Source organism: Miscanthus floridulus, chromosome 9 (assembly GCF_019320115.1).
Source record: "Miscanthus floridulus cultivar M001 chromosome 9, ASM1932011v1, whole genome shotgun sequence".
In the NCBI taxonomy this organism is placed as follows: Eukaryota; Viridiplantae; Streptophyta; class Magnoliopsida; order Poales; family Poaceae; genus Miscanthus; species Miscanthus floridulus.
Window position 1 is genome coordinate 84,256,043 of NC_089588.1, and position 18,838 is coordinate 84,274,880.

Here is an 18,838-nt window from a genome sequence, read left to right on the forward strand (position 1 = left end):
ATGAATCATCGCCATCAATGAGGAAAAATGTCGCTGAAGAAGAATTGACGTTTCAAAATCTCTCAAAATTTGTAACATGATGGAAAATCTAATCTCTAAAAAAACGATGGGGTAACCGAGTCTGCTAAATCCAAAAGCAAGCGCATAGCTCCACAACTTCTTCTACAATGGGTCATTATCAACAGCACACTTGTACTGCGATAGACCAACAGAAAGGAACATCTGACAATAACACTTAAGGATTCAAATCAAAATGGATCACCTAACAAGTTATCCGGTTAGACTCCCGGCGGCAATTTCGTGCAGTGTGCATCTATCATTAACAATGTCAGTTACAAGAGCACCTTCCAAAGCAGCGTGTGAATATGACAGGATTGGCCTGGTGCTAGAGGAGTGTACCTTAATCAGGTGCAGGAGCTTTCAGTGTGAAAGAGAAGGCGCGGAAAAGAAAGAGATCTCACCTTCAAGGAGCTGGAGCCTTGAGATAATGCTAAACGACAAAAGGTGTAGAGATCCACTTAGTAAAGCAAAAGACAAAGGAAGGCTATAGTGTCCATGGAATACTCAAACATGGTAATGCTGAGGCTACAGTTGCATGACGCAATTTGGGAATCACCATTGACATAAGATTGCGAAGTGGAAAAGGATTGTGCAAGCAAAACAAAAGGGTGAAAGATAACAGAGATTGCAAAGGACTGTGCAACAAAAAGAGAGCAGGGATTGCAATAACATAAATAATCCTGGAGAGAGAGAGATAAGGGATGATTGTGATTCGTCCTACAAGTAGTTCAGACTACAAACTTACATCAGTTACAGAAGTTAATCAGATACACCGCAATCATACATTATTCATTACTGGGCATTTAGACGGTGATCTTCAATCACAACCACTATGTTGTTCCTAATCAGAATGCCCATGGGAAACCAGCAGTAATGTTGTCACTCACTCCCATCTCTCCAAACTTAAACATTCTGGCCATCAGCCCCTCAACTACATCTGAATCTGTCGCAAACATTGCATGGACAATGCCAACCACGCCTGGGTTCTGACAGTTCAGCACGGAAAACGTCGTCGCAAGGCTAAAACCATAGTTCATGATGTAGTGAACCAAGCCACGGGGGAAGACAAACACCTCCCCCTCGCCAAGACTCTTCTGGAACAGCCTGCCCTTCGTATCCAAGAAGCCGACCACCACACTGCCACCATGTACGAACATCATCTCTGATGCCCTCGGGTGAGAATGGGGGAGCACTACCCCATTGGGGGCGATGTCAGTGCGCGCCATCGACAGGCCCAGGGTGTTCAGGCCTGGCAACTCGGTAGTGGTGACCATGTTCACCGATGACCGGACTATGTTGTCCAGGTCTCTGGCATGGTTCAGCAGCAGTGTCTTGAAGTCAGGAGGCCAGGATGGTGCTGGGATGCTTGCAGAGGAAACCATTCATGAACAGCTTCCACTCACCCTGGGGAGCCATGGGGCATACATCCTGCAGAGGAAGGATTATCTGATAGGGCTTTTGGAGCATAGATGCCTAGAAGAAGAATGTAGGAAGCACAAGTGAGAGCTCTTCATCTCTTGAAATTTTGTGAGACAAGAACAAAGGAGCAGAACATGGGTTAAATAATGAGATGGGAAAGGAGTGCAACCAAAGCTTGTGCATACTGTATAAGATTCTTGGAGTTTACTGCACTATTTGCTTTGGATCGTGGGCAAAGAGTGGACCTCTGCTTATAGAGGACGTCACAACAGCTGTACAACCACACAAAAAGCAAACACAGTTCTGAATTGAATTGTTATACCAAAGAACATAAACTGGTTGGACCTCATCGTGCACATGTCAAGTTTGATATAATTAGGGAGGGAAAACCAATAGTGGTTACCAGGATACATTTGAACTCAGGACGATCCAAATCTAAACCACCAGATTACTCTGTTTGTACAACATGTGAGCTTCTATCATATTCATTTTATGATACTATCTGCCACAAGAATAGAAGCTCAATGACTGACTGAGCATCTGTTAAATGCCCCCCAAAAACCATGGCATGAAACAGACAAGATAGCTTACTGTAGGGTAAACCAATGTGGAAATCCAAAGATTTGACTAGCATCGGCTGTAGCTGCTTGGTACTCGGTACCACAATGTAGTAAATACAGGGGGATACTGTCAGTCACCTTGTCTTCCTAGTTTTCCTAGAGCTGGTGTTTTTGGATGGTGTGGACGCCAGCTTTGCATCACCGTTGTCATTTCCATTAGTAGGTGAACTTTGCAGCTCTTCAGGAACAGCAAGGGCTGAGGAATACTGCTTAATCCTCCATGAAATGAGAACACTGGACACAATGCCCATTGCTGGAAACAGGTAAGAGTATATATGGGACTTATTTGATCCTGTGGTCGAGGCCACTGCTGCACCGGCAAGGCTTACAATGGAAACATTCTGTAGTATCATTGGTAAGCAGCCGATAACTGTGGGAAGAAGAAAATCTCTAAAAAATCCAACATCCGTGGCTGATAGAGCGTAGTTGATGATGTAGGAAGGCAAAGGAGAGAATCTAGCAAGCAATACAAATTTCCAGCCATCCCGCTCAACCCCTTTAACGACAACATGGAAGTACTTGTTCCTCTGTAGCCATTCCATTGCTGAAGTGAAGTATCTGAAAATTGCCCTGAGGAAATTCAGAAAAGATTTATATTAGGAAAGAATGTTAGAACAGAATATACAGACCAACAGCAGCCATTGTATGAATACAAGCAAAACAGGAAGGGAAAATTGTTGTGTGAATAATAATAACATAAAACCTTGCAATAAATATATGTACTGGGTAATTTCGGACCACCATGTCAACCAGCTTGTATGGCAAAATAGCCTTCAGTTGAGATACACAGGTGAACAAAGGCAGAATCTAGCGTACAACAGTACATGATTCCCATATGATTACCTAAGGCATCGTATCTTGTATGTAAGCTCAAAAGGTTTACAGCAGTTGTTTGCATACAGCCAACTTCATATATAAATTTGTTTTACGTTTATTTATGCATGAACATCATAGTTCATACATCAAGTTTAATGATCTATTGCACTTTGTATTGCAACATTGCTAATGAAATGGGTCAACCTTTATTTTCTCGAAAACAGGAAAACTACCCAGGACCAAGGACGTAAAGCTGAAGAGGTCGCATGACATTGTACAAGTACCGAACATGAAATCTCACATGATTTCAACACTGCACTGTTAATGCAGACTTGTATTAAGCCATCACCAAAAGTCTTAGTATGAGTAAATGCATAAGTAACTAAGACCATTATTATGTATCTAAAATCATCTATTGCTACATTTATACAAACATTAGCCACTCTAATAGTTCACATGTGGTACCTAAAATCAAATATATTGTTCATTGTGCTACATAACTTAGCTGATGGGCCATGTATATGTATCAAAAGATTGAACAATATATAGAATGCAACTAAAGATTTCAAGACTGTAAAGTAAGTTAAGTAGTTAGTGGCCAATAATCTAAACACCGCCTTATTAAGCATATGAAGTGTGATGGAATGAACTTGCTGTATCAGAGCGACTACAAAGTGAAGTACGGTATAGTCCGACATGAGAATTCATTCATTAATAAACATTAGTGCTCAACCACAATAAAAGTGTGACAATAACATTCTTTTGCAGGTTTTCCAGTTCTAACCAAAGCTATTGCCCTCAGTCATAACATCCACTCTATTTTCGTGCTCTTCCGAGTCAAGTTCGACTTACTGGTGTGAACTAGTCAGTATTGCTGGTGAAAGAATGAACCTTGCTCCTAATATCAAGGACTAGCCTGTCACACTGCATTAGGTCACAATTATGTAACGCAAATACAGCACAACTGAACAATTATACATGGCCAAGAACTAATTTCTACACTTCACACTCAACTAGAAACAGCAAAAAGAAAACAAGTAATGCAAGAAGGTAACACCTAGATCTCACTAACTCCCTAGAAGTCCTATCTACACGATCCAAAAGCTGCACAACTAAACAACAGTAATACACGGACAAAATACTACAAAATTCCAAATTCCATGGGCAACAGAAGACAAATCCAACTGGCAAACCAATGCAAAAAGTTGTGACTTTTATTTGTTTATTAGAACATCCTAAATCTGTTTTTCTTGCTTACCACTCTTGCCCTGCCCCCCTCAATCAGTACCACGCACAAGCAGCTGCGCGGAATTTTTTTTTCCTACCAGATCTTGATCGAGGGAAGCTAGAGCGTTCCCAGATCTCGCCTCCTATGCGCACCCAAAAAGTAGCAGCAAGAAGGATGCAGAGCCCGGACACGAGAAGCAGGGAAGAGCAAGGAGGGAGGCGTGGTCTCGACCTGCCGATCCAGAAGGAGAGCGAGGCCCCGAGGACCTTGGCGGAGAAGACGCACGCGACGCCAGGCAGGAAGTCGAAGATGAGCGCGGCGCCGCCCTCGAAGAAGATGGCGTAGGGCGGGCACAGCGCGAGCGTGAGCGCGTGCGCGGCCACGTAGGCCGGCGCAGCCCAGGGCCCCAGCGTGCCCCGGGCCTCGCGGAACGCCGCCACCGCGGAGGCGCCGTCCCACCCGTACCGCCGCCCCGCGCCCACCGCCAGCGCCACGGCCGCGAACGCCGCCGCGCCGCGCGCCCAGCCCCTGCTCCGCGACGCCGCCATCGATCGCGGACCCCGACCCGGCACCCGAGTACTACGTTGGCTGGCTGGCTGCGGACTGCACAAGTCGTACGCGGCGAACGAGACCGATAGCCCAACGGCGGCGGCGTGCGGCGGAGAAGGCAATTAAAGCTGGGCACGGCGGGGGACGTGGCGAGGGGGACGTGGGCGGTTAGATCGGGATCCTGCGATGGGAGCCGATGCCACGCTGTCAGGAGGAGAGGACTCTGCATTTCTCTGTCTGTTTGGTCGGGGCCACATTGCCAGTGGGCGGAGCACATGTGGGCCCCGTTCGCTTCTCTTATAATCCGTACTTTTCAGCTTATTTTTTCAGCTGGAACAGTATTTTTTCTCTCACACCCAATCAGTTGGAATAATGTTTCAGCTTGTTTTTTCAGCGAAACGAACGGGGCCGTTGTTATTCGAGTTAGTTTCAAGGTTTTAAATCTTATAGCTTCCGCTATCTTTAGCTATAGCTGTTTAAAAAAGATTTAGCTAAGTTTTTATATATACTGTCGCTATAACCGTTTATAGCTTGTTTCGAAACGTAGATAGCTAAATATCTTAGCCAGTTATTTAAAATACTGGTTACTTCGACAGAGCTGGCAGAGGTCCATGTCCACGTTCTGATTGTTAGGGCTGGAAACTAGGAATTTTATTACAAGAATCACGGAGTTTCACACACGGTTGGAGTTACAAGAATCTTATGTGAAATCATATAGCATTTTGGTTCTAATCACTCTAGATATTACACCAAGAGGAGATCTGTCAAAAGCTAGGTCCTCAATAGCATTCACCACTTCGCCATCGGTCTCCACAATGATGCTTCTTGTGCTTTGGTGGTGTTGATGAATTGTGAAGATGAGGCGCCATGCACAAACAGGCTATTACTTTGTAGAACGGTGAAGACGAGGTGCTACGCACAAACTAAGAGGAAACTAGGCTTAAGGCATATACGACCCACAAACAACTTGTTGTCTACAAGTTCTGTTTACCTCACACACATACGACTGAATAGATAGCTTATACAATAGAGGGGCCGTTCGGCTGGTCTGAAACTTGGCTTGTTCGGCTTCTTTTTTCAGCCGAAATCATGTTTTTCTCTTACAATATTTCAACCAGAACAATGTTTTTCAGTCAATTTCAGCCAAGTTTCAGACCAACGAACGGAGCCAGAGTGTCTATTTGATTGCCTGCAAATTATTTAATGTTTGCATGTAGCCATGATTAAACATAAATATAAATCATGTACTGTTATGTTGCTTGTTATTACAAAACAAATCAAGCATAAATAAGATGAACATGATTACAATATTTTTTAGAACCATCGGTACAAATGATATATTAAGCAACTTCCTGATAGAGGGTAGCAACGTACCTACTATGGTTATTGTAACACCCTAGGTGTTTGGCTTTCACTAATTGCATTTTATTTCATAAACATGTGCATCATCTATCTCATCATGCCTTTGATTACGGAAACATGCATATGCAACATTTTCCAATTGTGTATGTTTCATACTTGAGTGTTGTGAATAGTAATGGTGTAACATGTGAATGCAACCTGAGTTTCTCATACCTTGAAACATGGCAACATGGTAGTAATATGACAAGTATAAAATAACCACAAGGTCATGAAACATGTGAAACATGGAAGTGAAACATATGAATGAATTGCTTGTTTTAATTGCTTTATCACATGTGATCTTTAGAAGTGGTATAACAATTTTGTAAAAGTGGTTGATTATGGTCTATTACACCTCAACTATACTTAGATTACTTGTTGGGACATTGTTCATGTAGATCAAAATGACCAAAATGCCCTCAAGTGAAGGTTTGACTAGAACTGACCCTTGGTGTGTCACTGTTTGACTGATTCAAAAGACCAGCTTAGAGACTTTGCATGGCTATGCACTCTTTACCAAAGTTGTAGCTAATTTATCAAGGAACAAAAGTTGTTTTATGGCCAACTCATGAAAATGTGTGGAACATGGTCAAACATGGCCCACAAGTCAGATTTCCAGGCTGGATTCACACTTAGAATTTTTCCTAAGTCTTTTGGCGAATTTCAGTTTCGAGTGTCCCTGTTTGGAGGCTTGTATCTTCCAATCCAACCCAAATTAGTCCAAGCTCCAATTAACAAAGTTGTTGTATTCACTTGGATCTTTAATTTTGTTAACTATACCAAGAACCAGATCGTCACGGTTTAGGAGCAATTAACTGTCAAACTCGCTCTGTCAGTCACCGTCGTTGAGCTCTGAATCGCATTTTCAGAAAACGTTCAGTGAACGTGGCCGACCGAGTTCAGACAACGCCCGACGCGTGTTGCCACCCGTCGCCGCTCGCCTGAGTACGCAGGCCACGCGCCGTGGACGCCCTGGCATGGCCAACCACGTCTTGAAGCCACCCAGCGCCTGCCCGACCGCGTCACCGCTCCATTTCTCATTTCTCGCCTCTCACAGCGCCGAGCCAAAGCCATCCGCCATTGCCGACCGAGCATCGCCATTGCTGTTCGAGCTCGCCACTACAAAAACGCGCCGGCCATCTCGCTCGCAGCCTCGCCGTGATCCCCTCTGCCACCTCCATCTCTCAGCCAGGTCGATTGTGCCTTGGTAAGGATGAATTCATCATTTCCCTCCACTGCCGTCGTGGCTGTCTCGCCAGAGATGGCGCTCCACGTGGCCAGCTCTCCTTGCGCCATTGCCATCCCGCCTCTGGCTCGCACTAGGTCATAGGAACACCACCGAAGCTCCTAGAGTTAACCGTTAGGGCAGTAGCGCCGTAGCCTTGCCGGAGCCGGACATGCCGCGGCCGTGCTCCGCGGTGCTCATCGCCAGCCCCTATAGCCGTGCCAATAGCTTCCATTTAGGGTACCACTAGATGCGCACGAGTGAGATGAACACAGTAGCGCCGTTGGTCTCGCCGGAGAAGCCACCGACGGCGAGTCCCGCCGTCGTCTTCCTTCGTTCCCCTGTTTCTCTCGCTGACGCGCGGGTCCACCCTGTCAGCCACCGAGGCTCAGGCGGGAGAAAGCCTAGGCTGTGCCACGTCTTGGGCCACGCCAGTGCGCTTCGCGGGCCGCCGTTCCTTCGAGCCGGCCTAACTGTGGCTGAGATTGTTTTCGTATTTTGTTTTGCCTTATTATTTCACAGCTTTGTATTGATATTCAAAAATATGTATTGCCTAGTATATAGATCCAATTGCTATGGTTCCAATTTTGTTGAGTTCCTAGTATTGTCTAGTATTTAATAAAAATATTATATGAGCACATATTTTAGAAATTTTGGATGAATAAAATAGGACTTTGAAATGTGTTTTTAGATACATGCAAACTTGTTTGAATTTTATCTTGAGTTTCTGTGGTCCAAAAATTATGAAATTTTATGGGTAATCTATTATTACTTAGTAGAATCTCTGGTTAAAATTTCAGAGCTAGTGCATGTATAGTTTTTGAGTTATAGAATTTCTTTTTATCAATGGTTGGATCTTGTGTGAATTTTAATAATTTTTCTATAGATCCAGTATAGGTAAAATTTGGTGAGTAAGGTTCTTATGCTAGAATGATGCTAGGAAAAATGTGAAATCTGTTGCTTGACACTTTTCATTAGGGTTTCCTAATTATGCTAAAAATAGGCATGCCACCTGTTATTTTGGATACAGCAAGTTCTGCTTGCTCAATGGCTTTGAAATTTTTATGGTAGTGTATGTGAAGCATGAGATAGCTACTGTAATTTTTGTAGATTTTTATGAATAGTTTTACTATATATTGCTTAAATCACCTAATTAACTAAATAAATTGGAAAATGATATTAAATAATTTATTTAGAAGTTGGCACTATACTTTCTGATGTTACTTAGGTATGAAAAACAAGTTGGTAAACTTGGTTTGATCAAATTATGCTTTTGCATCATCATTAAATAATTAATTTAGTAACCCTGTCATTCATGGACAGATTCTAGGTTTACTGGAAATTGATTTGGTTAACATAAGAATCATGCTTTGCTGTTTACCATTGATTTGTAGAAAATTTCATAAGCTTTCTAGAATGTCCTCATGCAAGTCATTTGGAATTGTAGAACTTTAGTTGTGATTGAATTAAGGGACTACTGGTATGCATATGAAACTTTAAATGTTAAATTATGTATCCCTTTACTATTCTAAGTTTGTGGTAATGTTCTTAGGTGTTAGGCCTTTAACTGAAGATGAACATCTTTATCTTAGGTTATGCAAGTTAGGTAAGTTGATCTTGTTCTTTAAGTTAAGTTAAATACATGCTTAAAGTGATTTGAATAGAGCTAATTACTCGGTAAACGAGTGTCCAGTGATGCTTTCGTAAACACTCACTGTGATTCATTCATCATTGAGCATCATGTCATTCCTTATGCATCCATGATAATTATCTTGTGCATCAGCATGCAATAGGTGTACCGAAAGGAGTGACCCTGCTGGAATTCGAGGAACCGAGCGAGCAGCAGCAGCCGACACCGGAGGTTCAGGAGGAGCAGCCTTCAGGAGAAGTGCCAGACGAGGCCGCCGTTGAGTGCCCGGATCACCGTCCTTGCAACTTTGTGAAAGGTAAGCCCCAGAGCATATTAAGCCTCCTAATTTCCAAACTGCAGTTACAGTATTATTATTACATATATTGTTGCATTAGTACAGGTGCTAATCTAGTGGACAGGTAAATAATGATAAGCTTGATGCTAAGTTTAATTTGGTTACTATGATCATAAGCTCTTTTATGCAACTATGTCAAGCTAGCCCACCTGAAAAGCCTTGCATGATCCTTGGTGTCTTTTATTTCTGGTTTTGACGGGTAAGTCTAGCTAAGTACCTTCTCGTACTTAGGGTTTATCTCCCACCTGTTGCAGATGATCAGTTCTACTTTGGTTGCTGCAAGTACTGCCTTCTCCCAGCTGGGGATGAAGACTAGACCATTGGGCACGGTCTCTACTAGTTCTCGTACCTGATAATGCTTTTGTGGGACATAACTCAGACTTGGCAATGTAATCGAAAACTATGATGTTTTGTACCAAACTATGTTGCTTCCGCACACTCAAACTTGGTTTGTAATATTCTATTTCAACTCTGATGGATGTAATCCAAATGCTACTTATGAAATGTTGTAATGGATGATGTGTTGTGTTGAATCACTACGATCTTGGTTTGTATGTCGAGAGTTGGTTGAAATCCTTCATGATTTCCGGACTACCAGGATTATGGGAGCTTAAGTACAGGAATTTGATCGCTTCGGTGATTGTTTTTGTACTTATGTTCTTATGATTTGGTCGGTTCTGTTACAGCTGGCATCAGAGCAAGATTCGACACTAAACATGTCATTTGTGTATTTAAAACAAAAGTATTTGTGAAAATTCTAAATTAAACACTAAGTATTGCCAGTGGTCATATCCCTTATGCCCAAATAAGGACTCTTAGGTGGCTTATTAAAGTACTAACTTAGGGGTTCCTGCTTGTTTCTGTTTCGTCGTCCATACGGCGTGCTATTGTATGGATGCCATCCGCTTGGGTGGTAATGTATGGATCAAAATACCTCTACGCTCTGGTAAGTGAGAGTTGTGAGAGCATGACCGTCCAACCGTCGGTCTAGGGGAGAGTAGTTGTGGTTGCTTGCATACTTACATGTTCGATCATGTATCTATGAGAGTACTTAAATGTGGGTATCTCTGACGGGTAGCTGTGATACTAGAGTATAGGCATCAGGGGATGTATGTATGAAAGTATTTAGTTTACTGCTTGTTTTCTATGCTTTTGGGAAATTATTGGGCTGAAATGAAATTTTCTGCAGGTACGCTAACAACGTATCATTGTAGATCGACTAGCTACCGTGTATGAGAGAACGTATGTATGCCACCGTATATTTCGCTAGCCTTTAAATTTTTCTAGGTTTGTGAGGACGTACGGATCGTGCATGCATCATGTTTAAGCATACACGGCATTTCTTGCATTATTCCCTCCCTTAAAATTTGATTGTCCCGACTAATTAAATTTTGTATCCCTTAAATGATTCTCCCCTTACGTTGCAACTTTTTTCTACAGATGGCGTGCATGAAACGCACTGCTCGCAAGTCCACTGGAGGTAGGGCGCCTCGTCACCGGTTAGCTCCTCGTGAGCCCCGTCCTGAGCCTACTGAGGTGGAAAGGCTGAGGACAGAGCTGGCCCGGGTGACTACTGAGAGGAATGCGGCTCAGCACCGTTTGGAGCAAGTAACATAGGAAAGGGACCAAGAGACCCTTGAGGTTCAGAGGTTGACAGTTGCTCACCGCAACTATGAACGCATGTTGATTCACGTGATGAACCAACGGAATGAAGCCTGGCACAAAGAGAATGTGTTGAGAGCGTGACAGATGGAGCTAGAGCAGCAAGTGGCAGTTGCTAAAGAGTACAATGACAATCTCCATGAAGAGGTCCACCTGTTACACAATCAACTTCACCCTCTCCTGCCACCTGATGAGGATGAGATGGGTTCTAGTGTCATCATGGCTGAAGGTGATGATGACATGGAGGTCAATGGACCTGAGGACGTTTCACCTGATGAGGAGGAAGATGAGGAGTTAGAGCCTGCTAGTGATGAAGATGGAGGAGAGATCTTCGACACTGACTCAGAGGACGATGCGTAGTTTAGCTTACTACTTAGCTAATGCACTAGATCTAGTCTTTTGTTGATCCTCATGCATGAACAAGTAGCTTTGTATCAAGTTAATCGTTGGGATGTAATATCTAACCCTATGTTACCCTTGATGTAAGTTTGGAACCACTATGGCTTGGATGTAACCTATCGAACGTGTTGTGCTCCACGTATGTGAGCTTTTGCTAAATTTCGTCTTTGCGGTCTATGGATCTCGTTGTTGGTTAAGTTCATCGCATTTATGTGTCAATTGATGTGCTTGATGAGTTGTGTGATTGTGATGAATGATTGTGCCTCTATTGATTATAGAAATGCATTCTCTCCAATGGAATCAGTTTGGCATAATTATATAATTCATCTATAAAAATTTCCACATCGTCAGTGCTCATTAGCTATACCTTTTGCAGATGGCTTATAACCTTCGTCGCGGTTATAACATTGGAGATGAGGAACAACCACCCCCTCCACTGCCCACACCAGCTGAGCTAATGTAGACAGTCGTGGAAAGTCAGCGCATGCTAGCTGAGGCTATGCGCCAGATGGCTAACCGTGAGGATCAGCATATCCGCCAGGGACCCAAGCCAAACCAGTACAGCAGCTTTAAGGACTTCATGGACACAAAACCTCCTATCTTTCGTGAGGCAGAAGAACCCTTACAAGCGGATGAATGGTTGAGCACGATAGAGCAAAGGTTTGGATTGCTCCGTTTAACTGAAGGCATGAAGGCTTCGTATGTAGGACACCAGCTCTAAGGCCCTGCGGGCATCTGGTGGACCCATCACAGGACCACCTTCCCTGCTAACGTTGAGATCATTTGGAACCAGTTCCAAGCAGCCTTTAGGGGACACTTTATCCCTCCTGGTCTCATGGCCATTAAGCATACTGAGTTTATGAAGCTCACCCAAGGCAACAAGAGTCTCAATGAGTACCTCCAGGCATTCAACAACCTGGCAAGGTATGCTCCCGAGTTCGTCGATACTGACGCTAAGAGAATAGCTAGCTTCAAGAGGGGACTTTCCCCAAAACTGATGAAGTCAATGGGCAACTGCAAGTGTGTCACCTTCAATGAGTTTATCAGTGACACTCTGACTCAGGAGAATAATGACAAGATTTATGCTGCTTCCAAGAACCGTAAAAGAAACTTTGAGGCTGGTGCCTCTCAGTCTAAGGCTCCAATGGTATCTAAGACCCTATACCGTCCACCCAATGCTAATGTCTAGTACCACCCACCTCAGAAGAAGAACCAAGCTAAAACCGGGTTCCGCAAGGGGTATACAATTTTCTTGCCAAAGAATACCTCTGGGCAGGGTAGCTCCAATGTTCCACCAGCAAACAGGCCGTGCTGGAACTGTAACCAGCCTAGTCATTGGGCAAATAGATGTCCCCATCCTCCCAAGAATGCTCAAGGAAATGTCCGTCAGGGGCGTGTTTACTACACTATAGTGGAGGAAATTCCTGCTGGTGAAGTGGTCACCGCTGGTAAGTTCCTTGTTAATGATCACCCTGCAGTTGTGCTCTTTGATTCGGGTGCTTTGCACTCCTTTATGAGTTCTACTTTTGCATCTGAGCATAATATGAATGTGATTACAATTGTCAAGGGTGGTTATTGTATTAGTGCTGCTGGAAATAATATCCTGACTAACCAAGTAGTTAAAGATGTAAAGATTGAGATTGGGGATCGAGAGTTCCGTATGGATCTTGTGGTTCTACCAGGGGTAGGAATTGATATAATCCTAGGAATGAAGTGGATGAGCGGGAATGGAGTGTTGATCGATACATCAACCCGTGTGGTAATGTTGAGGGATCCTGTGGATAAGAAGGGTTTTCTAGTGCAGTTACCTCGTGATATCTCTATCCACAATACGGCCAATGCTACCCTAGCCAAAGCCATTAAGGATCTACCGGTTGTCTATGAGTTTCCAGATGTCTTCCCTGATGACTTGTCTGGATTACCTTCAGACCGTGATGTAGAATTCAAGATAGAACTCATTCCAGGTACGGCTCCTATTTCTCGAAGGCCCTATAGAATGCCGCCCAATGAGTTGGCTGAGCTGAAGAGTCAGTTGAATGAGCTATTGAAGAAAGGGTTGATTCGGCCTAGTTCTTCTCCTTGGGGTTGTCCAGCTATATTTGTAAAGAAGAAGGATGAGTCTTTGCGCATGTGCGTGGATTATCGCCCCCTAAATGCTGTTACTATCAAAAACAAATACCCTCTTCCTCGCATCGATATTCTATTTGATCAGCTGTCCAAAGCTAAGGTATTCTCCAAGATCGATTTGAGGTCTGGCTACCATTAGATCAAAATTCATCCTGAAGATATACCAAAGATAGCTTTCTCTACTTGTTATGGCTTGTTCGAATACCTCGTCATGTCATTTGGGTTGACCAATGCTTCGGCACACTTTATGTACCTGATGAATTCTGTATTCATGCCGGAATTGGACAAGTTTGTCGTCGTGTTCATTGATGATATCCTTGTATATTCTCAGAATGAAGAAGAGCATGCTGAACATCTGAGAATTGTTTTAACTCGGTTACGTGACAACCAGCTTTATGCTAAGTTCAGCAAGTGCGAGTTCTGGTTGAACAATATACCTTTTCTAGGTCATGTATTATCTGGTGATGGAATTTTGGTTGACCCTACTAAGGTGCAAGAAGTCCTTGAGTGGAAGGCACCTACTACGGTCACAGAAGTCCGAAGTTTCCTGGGTTTGGCTGGCTACTATCGTCGCTTTATCCCGGATTTCTCAAAAATCACCAAGCCCATGACTCGACTACTTCAAAAGGATGAGAAGTTTGTGTGGACTCCGAAGTGTGAAGAGGCTTTCCACACTTTACGGACCTTACTAACCTCTACTCCTGTATTGGCACAACCTGACATCGAGAAGCCTTTTGATGTCTACTGTGACGCATGTGGCACCGGTTTGGGGTGTGTTCTTATGCAGGAAGGTCGAGTCATTGCTTATGCTTCACGCCAGCTTCGAAAGCATGAAGTCAACTATCCTACCCATGACTTAGAACTAGCCGCAGTTGTTCATGCCCTGAAGATTTGGAGACATTACTTGCTAGGTAATGTGTGCAACATCTATACTGACCATAAAAGCCTCAAGTACATCTTTACTCAACTCGAGTTGAACATGCGTCAACGACGATGGTTAGAATTGATCAAAGACTACAACCTTCAAGTGCACTACCATCCTGGTAAGGCAAATGTGGTTGATGATGCCTTAAGCAGAAAGGCCCATTGCAATTCCTTGGTTAGTGAAGACTTTCATCTAGCACACCTCCTTCATCCTGTAGTACTCCACAATATCACTGTGGATTGCTCTCTAAGAAGTTGAATTATTGAACTCCAGAAGACTGATGTGGGTGTGTTTCACATCAAGCGGAAGATGAAAGAGAAAGAAACCAAGCACTTTAGTGTCGATGACAAGGGAATTCTCTAGTTTAATGATAGGCTTGTGGTACCCAAAGACAAAGAACTTAGAAATCAAATTATGGCTGAAGCCCATTCTTCTAAATTGTCCATCCATCCTGGTAGCAGTAAAATGTATCAAGATCTCAAGCTGTATTATTGGTGGACCAAGATGAAGAAAGAAATCGCAGCTTACGTGGCAAGGTGTGATAACTGTTGCAGAGTCAAGGCTATTCACATAAGGCCCAGACTATTACAGCCACTCTCTATTCCTGGCTAGAAGTGGGAAGAAATTAGCATGGATTTTATTGTTGGATTACCCACTACCAAAAAGGGTTGTGATTCCATCTGGGTTATCGTAGATCGTCTAACTAAATCTGCTCACTTTATTCCGGTCAAGTCTACCTATCACCCGCACAATTATGCTGAGATTTATTTTCAACAAGTGGTACGTCTCCATGGTGTACCCAAATCCATTATTTCTAATAGAGGACCACAATTCACGGCTCGCTTTTGGGAGTGCTTACATCAGAATCTTGGCACTCATTTAATCCGTAGTTCTGCCTATCATCCGCAAACATCAGGACAGACTAAGCGTGTTAATCAAATTCTTGAAGACATGCTTAGGGCTTGTCTTATCTCTTGCAAAGGCTCTTGGGAAGACTGGTTACCTCTCGCTGAATTCTCTTATAACAACAATTATCAAGAGAGTATCAAAATGGCTCCTTTTGAAGCTCTTTATGGCCGCAAGTGTAGAACTCCTTTGAACTGGGTGGAACCCGGGGAAAGAAGATTCTATGGTATTGACTTTGTAAAAGAAGCCAAAGAGCAAGTCTAAACTATACAGAAGAATATGACTGCCGCACAGGCTAGACAAAAGAGCTATGCTGACAAGAGAAGAAAACCTATTGAGTTTGAAGTAGGTGATCATGTTTATTTGAAGGTATCCCCTATGAAAGGAGTCAAGCATTTTGGAATTAAAAGGAAGCTTGAGCCTCGATATGTTGGACCCTACCGCATTATCGAGAAAAGTGGAAGAGTAGCATATAAGCTTGATCTACCACGTGAGATGGGAGCTATATTCCCGGTATTCCATGTGTCCCAGCTAAAGAAGTGTCTTCGTATTCCTGAGGAAAGAATAGCAACAAGGAAAGTCAACTTGAAGTCTGATCTTTCTTATGAAGAGAAGCACGTGCAAGTCCTAGATACTCAAGAAAGAGTGACTCGTACATGAGTAGTTAAATTATACAAGGTAGTTTGGAGTAATCATAGTGAACGGGATGCAACTTGGGAGCGGGAAGATTTTTTAAAGGAAAACTATCCGGCTTTCTATACTGATTGGTACGCTTTCCAAATCTCAGGACAAGATTTTTCTAAGGGGGGAAGGCTGTAACACCCTAGGTGTTTGGCTTCCACTAATTGCATTTCATTTCATAAACATGTGCATCATCTATCTCATCATGCCTTTGATTACGGAAACATGCATATGCAACATTTTCCAATTGTGTATGTTTCATACTTGAGTGTTGTGAATAGTAATGGTGTAGCATGTGAATGCAACCTGAGTTTCTCATACCTTGAAACATGGCAACATGGTAGTAATATGACAAGTATAAAATAACCACAAGGTCATGAAACATGTGAAACATGGAAGTGAAACATATGAATGAATTGCTTGTTTTAATTGCTTTATCACATGTGATCTTTAGAAGTGGTATAACAATTTTGTAAAAGTGGTTGATTATGGTCTATTACACCTTAACTATACTTAGATTACTTGTTGGGACATTGTTCATGTAGATCAAAATGACCAAAATGCCCTCAAGTGAAGGTTTGACTAGAACTGACCCTTGGTGTGTCACTGTTTGACTGATTCAAAAGACCAGCTTAGAGACTTTGCATGGCTATGCACTCTTTACCAAAGTTGTAGCTAATTTATCAAGGAACAAAAGTTGTTTTATGGCCAACTCATGAAAATGTGTGGAACATGGTCAAACATGGCCCACAAGTCAGATTTCCAGGCTGGATTCGCACTTAGAATTTTTCCTAAGTCTTTTGGCGAATTTCAGTTTCGAGTGTCCCTGTTTGGAGGCTTGTATCTTCCAATCCAACCCAAATTAGTCCAAGCTCCAATTAACAAAGTTGTTGTATTCACTTGGATCTTTAATTTTGTTAACTATACCAAGAACCAGATCGTCACGGTTGAGGAGCAATTAACTGTCAAACTCGCTCTGTCAGTCACCGTCGTTGAGCTCTGAATCACATTTTCAGAAAACGTTCAGTGAACATGGCCGACCGAGTTTAGACAATGCCCGACGCGTGTTGCCACCCATCGCCGCTCGCCTGAGTACGCAGGCCACGCGCCGTGGACGCCCTGGCATGGCCAGCCACGTCTTGAAGCCACCCAGCGCTTGCCTGACCGCGTCGCCACTCCATTTCTCATTTCTCGCCTCTCACAGCGCCGAGCCAAAGCCATCCGCCATTGCCGACCGAGCATCGCCATTGCTGTTCGAGCTCGCCACTGCAAAAACGCGCCGACCATCTCGCTCGCAGCCTCGCCGTGATCCCCTCTGCCACCTCCATCTCTTAGCCAGGTCGATTGTGCCTTGGTAAGGATGAATTCATCATTTCCTTCCACCGCCGTCGTGGCTGTCTCGCCGGAGATGGCGCTCCACGTGGCCAGCTCTCCTTGCGCCATTGCCATCCCGCCTCTGGCTTGCACTAGGTCATAGGAACACCACCGAAGCTCCTAGAGTCAACCGTTAGGGCAGTAGCGCCGTAGCCTCGCCGGAGCCGGACATGCCGCGGCCGTGCTCCGCGGTGCTCATCGCCAGCCCCTGTAGCCATGCCAATAGCTTCCATTTAGGGTACCACTAGATGCGCACGAGTGAGATGAACACAGTAGCGCCGTTGGTCTCGCCGGAGAAGCCACCGACGGCGAGTCCCGCCGTCGTCTTCCTCCGTTCCCCTGTTTCTCTCGCTGACGCGCGGGTCCACCCTGTCAGCCGCCGAGGCTCAGGCGGGAGAAAGCCTAGGCTGTGCCACGTCTTGGGCCACGCCAGTGCGCTTCGCGGGCCGCCGTTCCTTCGAGCCGGCCTAACTGTGGCTGAGATTGTTTTCGTATTTTGTTTTGCCTTATTATTTCACAGCTTTGTATTGATATTCAAAAATATGTATTGCCTAGTATATAGATCCAATTGATGGTTCCAATTTTGTTGAGTTCCTAGTATTGTCTAGTATTTAATAAAAATATTATATGAGCACATGTTTTCGAAATTTTGGATGAATAAAATAGGACTTTGAAATGTGTTTTTAGATACATGCAAACTTGTTTGAATTTTATCTTGAGTTTCTGTGGTCCAAAAATTATGAAATTTTGTGGGTAATCTATTATTACTTAGTAGAATCTCTGGTTAAAATTTTAGAGCTAGTGCATGTATAGTTTTTGAGTTATAGAATTTCTTTTTATCAATGGATGGATCTTGTGTGAATTTTAATAATTTTTCTATAGATCCAGTATAGGTAAAATTTGGTGAGTAAGGTTCTTATGCTAGAATGATGCTAGGAAAAATGTGAAATCTATTGCTTGACACTTTTCATTAGGGTTTCCTAATTATGCTAAAAATAGGCATGCCACCTGTTATTTTGGATACAGAAAGTTCTGCTTGCTCAATGGCTTTGAAATTTTTATGGTAGTGTATGTGAAGCATGAGATAGCTACTGTAATTTTTGTAGATTTTTATGAATAGTTTTACTATATATTGCTTAAATCACCTAAATAACTAAATAAATTGGAAAATGATATTAAATAATTTATTTAGAAGTTGGCACTATACTTTCTGATGTTACTTAGGTATGAAAAACAAGTTGGTAAACTTGGTTTGATCAAATTATGCTTTTGCATCATCATTAAATAATTAATTTAGTAACCCTGTCATTCCTGGACAGATTCTAGGTTTACTGGAAATTGATTTGGTTAACATAAGAATCATGCTTTGCTGTTTACCATTGATTTGTAGAAAATTTCATAAGCTTTCTAGAATGTCCTCATGCAAGTCATTTGGAATTGTAGAACTTTAGTTGTGATTGA

At 43.2% G+C, this 18,838-nt stretch overlaps 1 protein-coding gene and 1 pseudogene across 1 annotated transcript; both read right to left on the reverse strand.

The window, feature by feature from the left end:
* Nucleotides 1–750: 750 nt before the first annotated feature.
* Nucleotides 751–2,044, reverse strand: LOC136480196 (germin-like protein 11-1; annotated as a pseudogene).
* LOC136482284 (uncharacterized) lies at nt 1,280–4,801 on the reverse strand. The gene is made up of 2 exons (XM_066479505.1): nt 4,375–4,801; nt 1,280–2,669 (listed from the first exon to the last, which is right to left on the reverse strand). The coding sequence occupies exons 1-2, from the start codon at nt 4,689–4,691 to the stop codon at nt 2,174–2,176; spliced, it is 813 nt and encodes a 270-aa protein (XP_066335602.1). The 5' UTR covers nt 4,692–4,801; the 3' UTR covers nt 1,280–2,173.
* Nucleotides 4,802–18,838: the final 14,037 nt, after the last annotated feature.

Coding starts and splice junctions, on each gene's coding strand:
- LOC136482284 (XM_066479505.1), bottom strand. CDS start 4,691: ATGGCGGCGTCGCGGAGCAGGGGCTGGGCGCGCGGCGCGGCGGCGTTC. Junction 2,670..4,374: donor CTCTCCTTCTGGATCGGCAG/GTCGAGACCACG, acceptor GAATTTCCTCAG/GGCAATTTTCAGATACTTCA.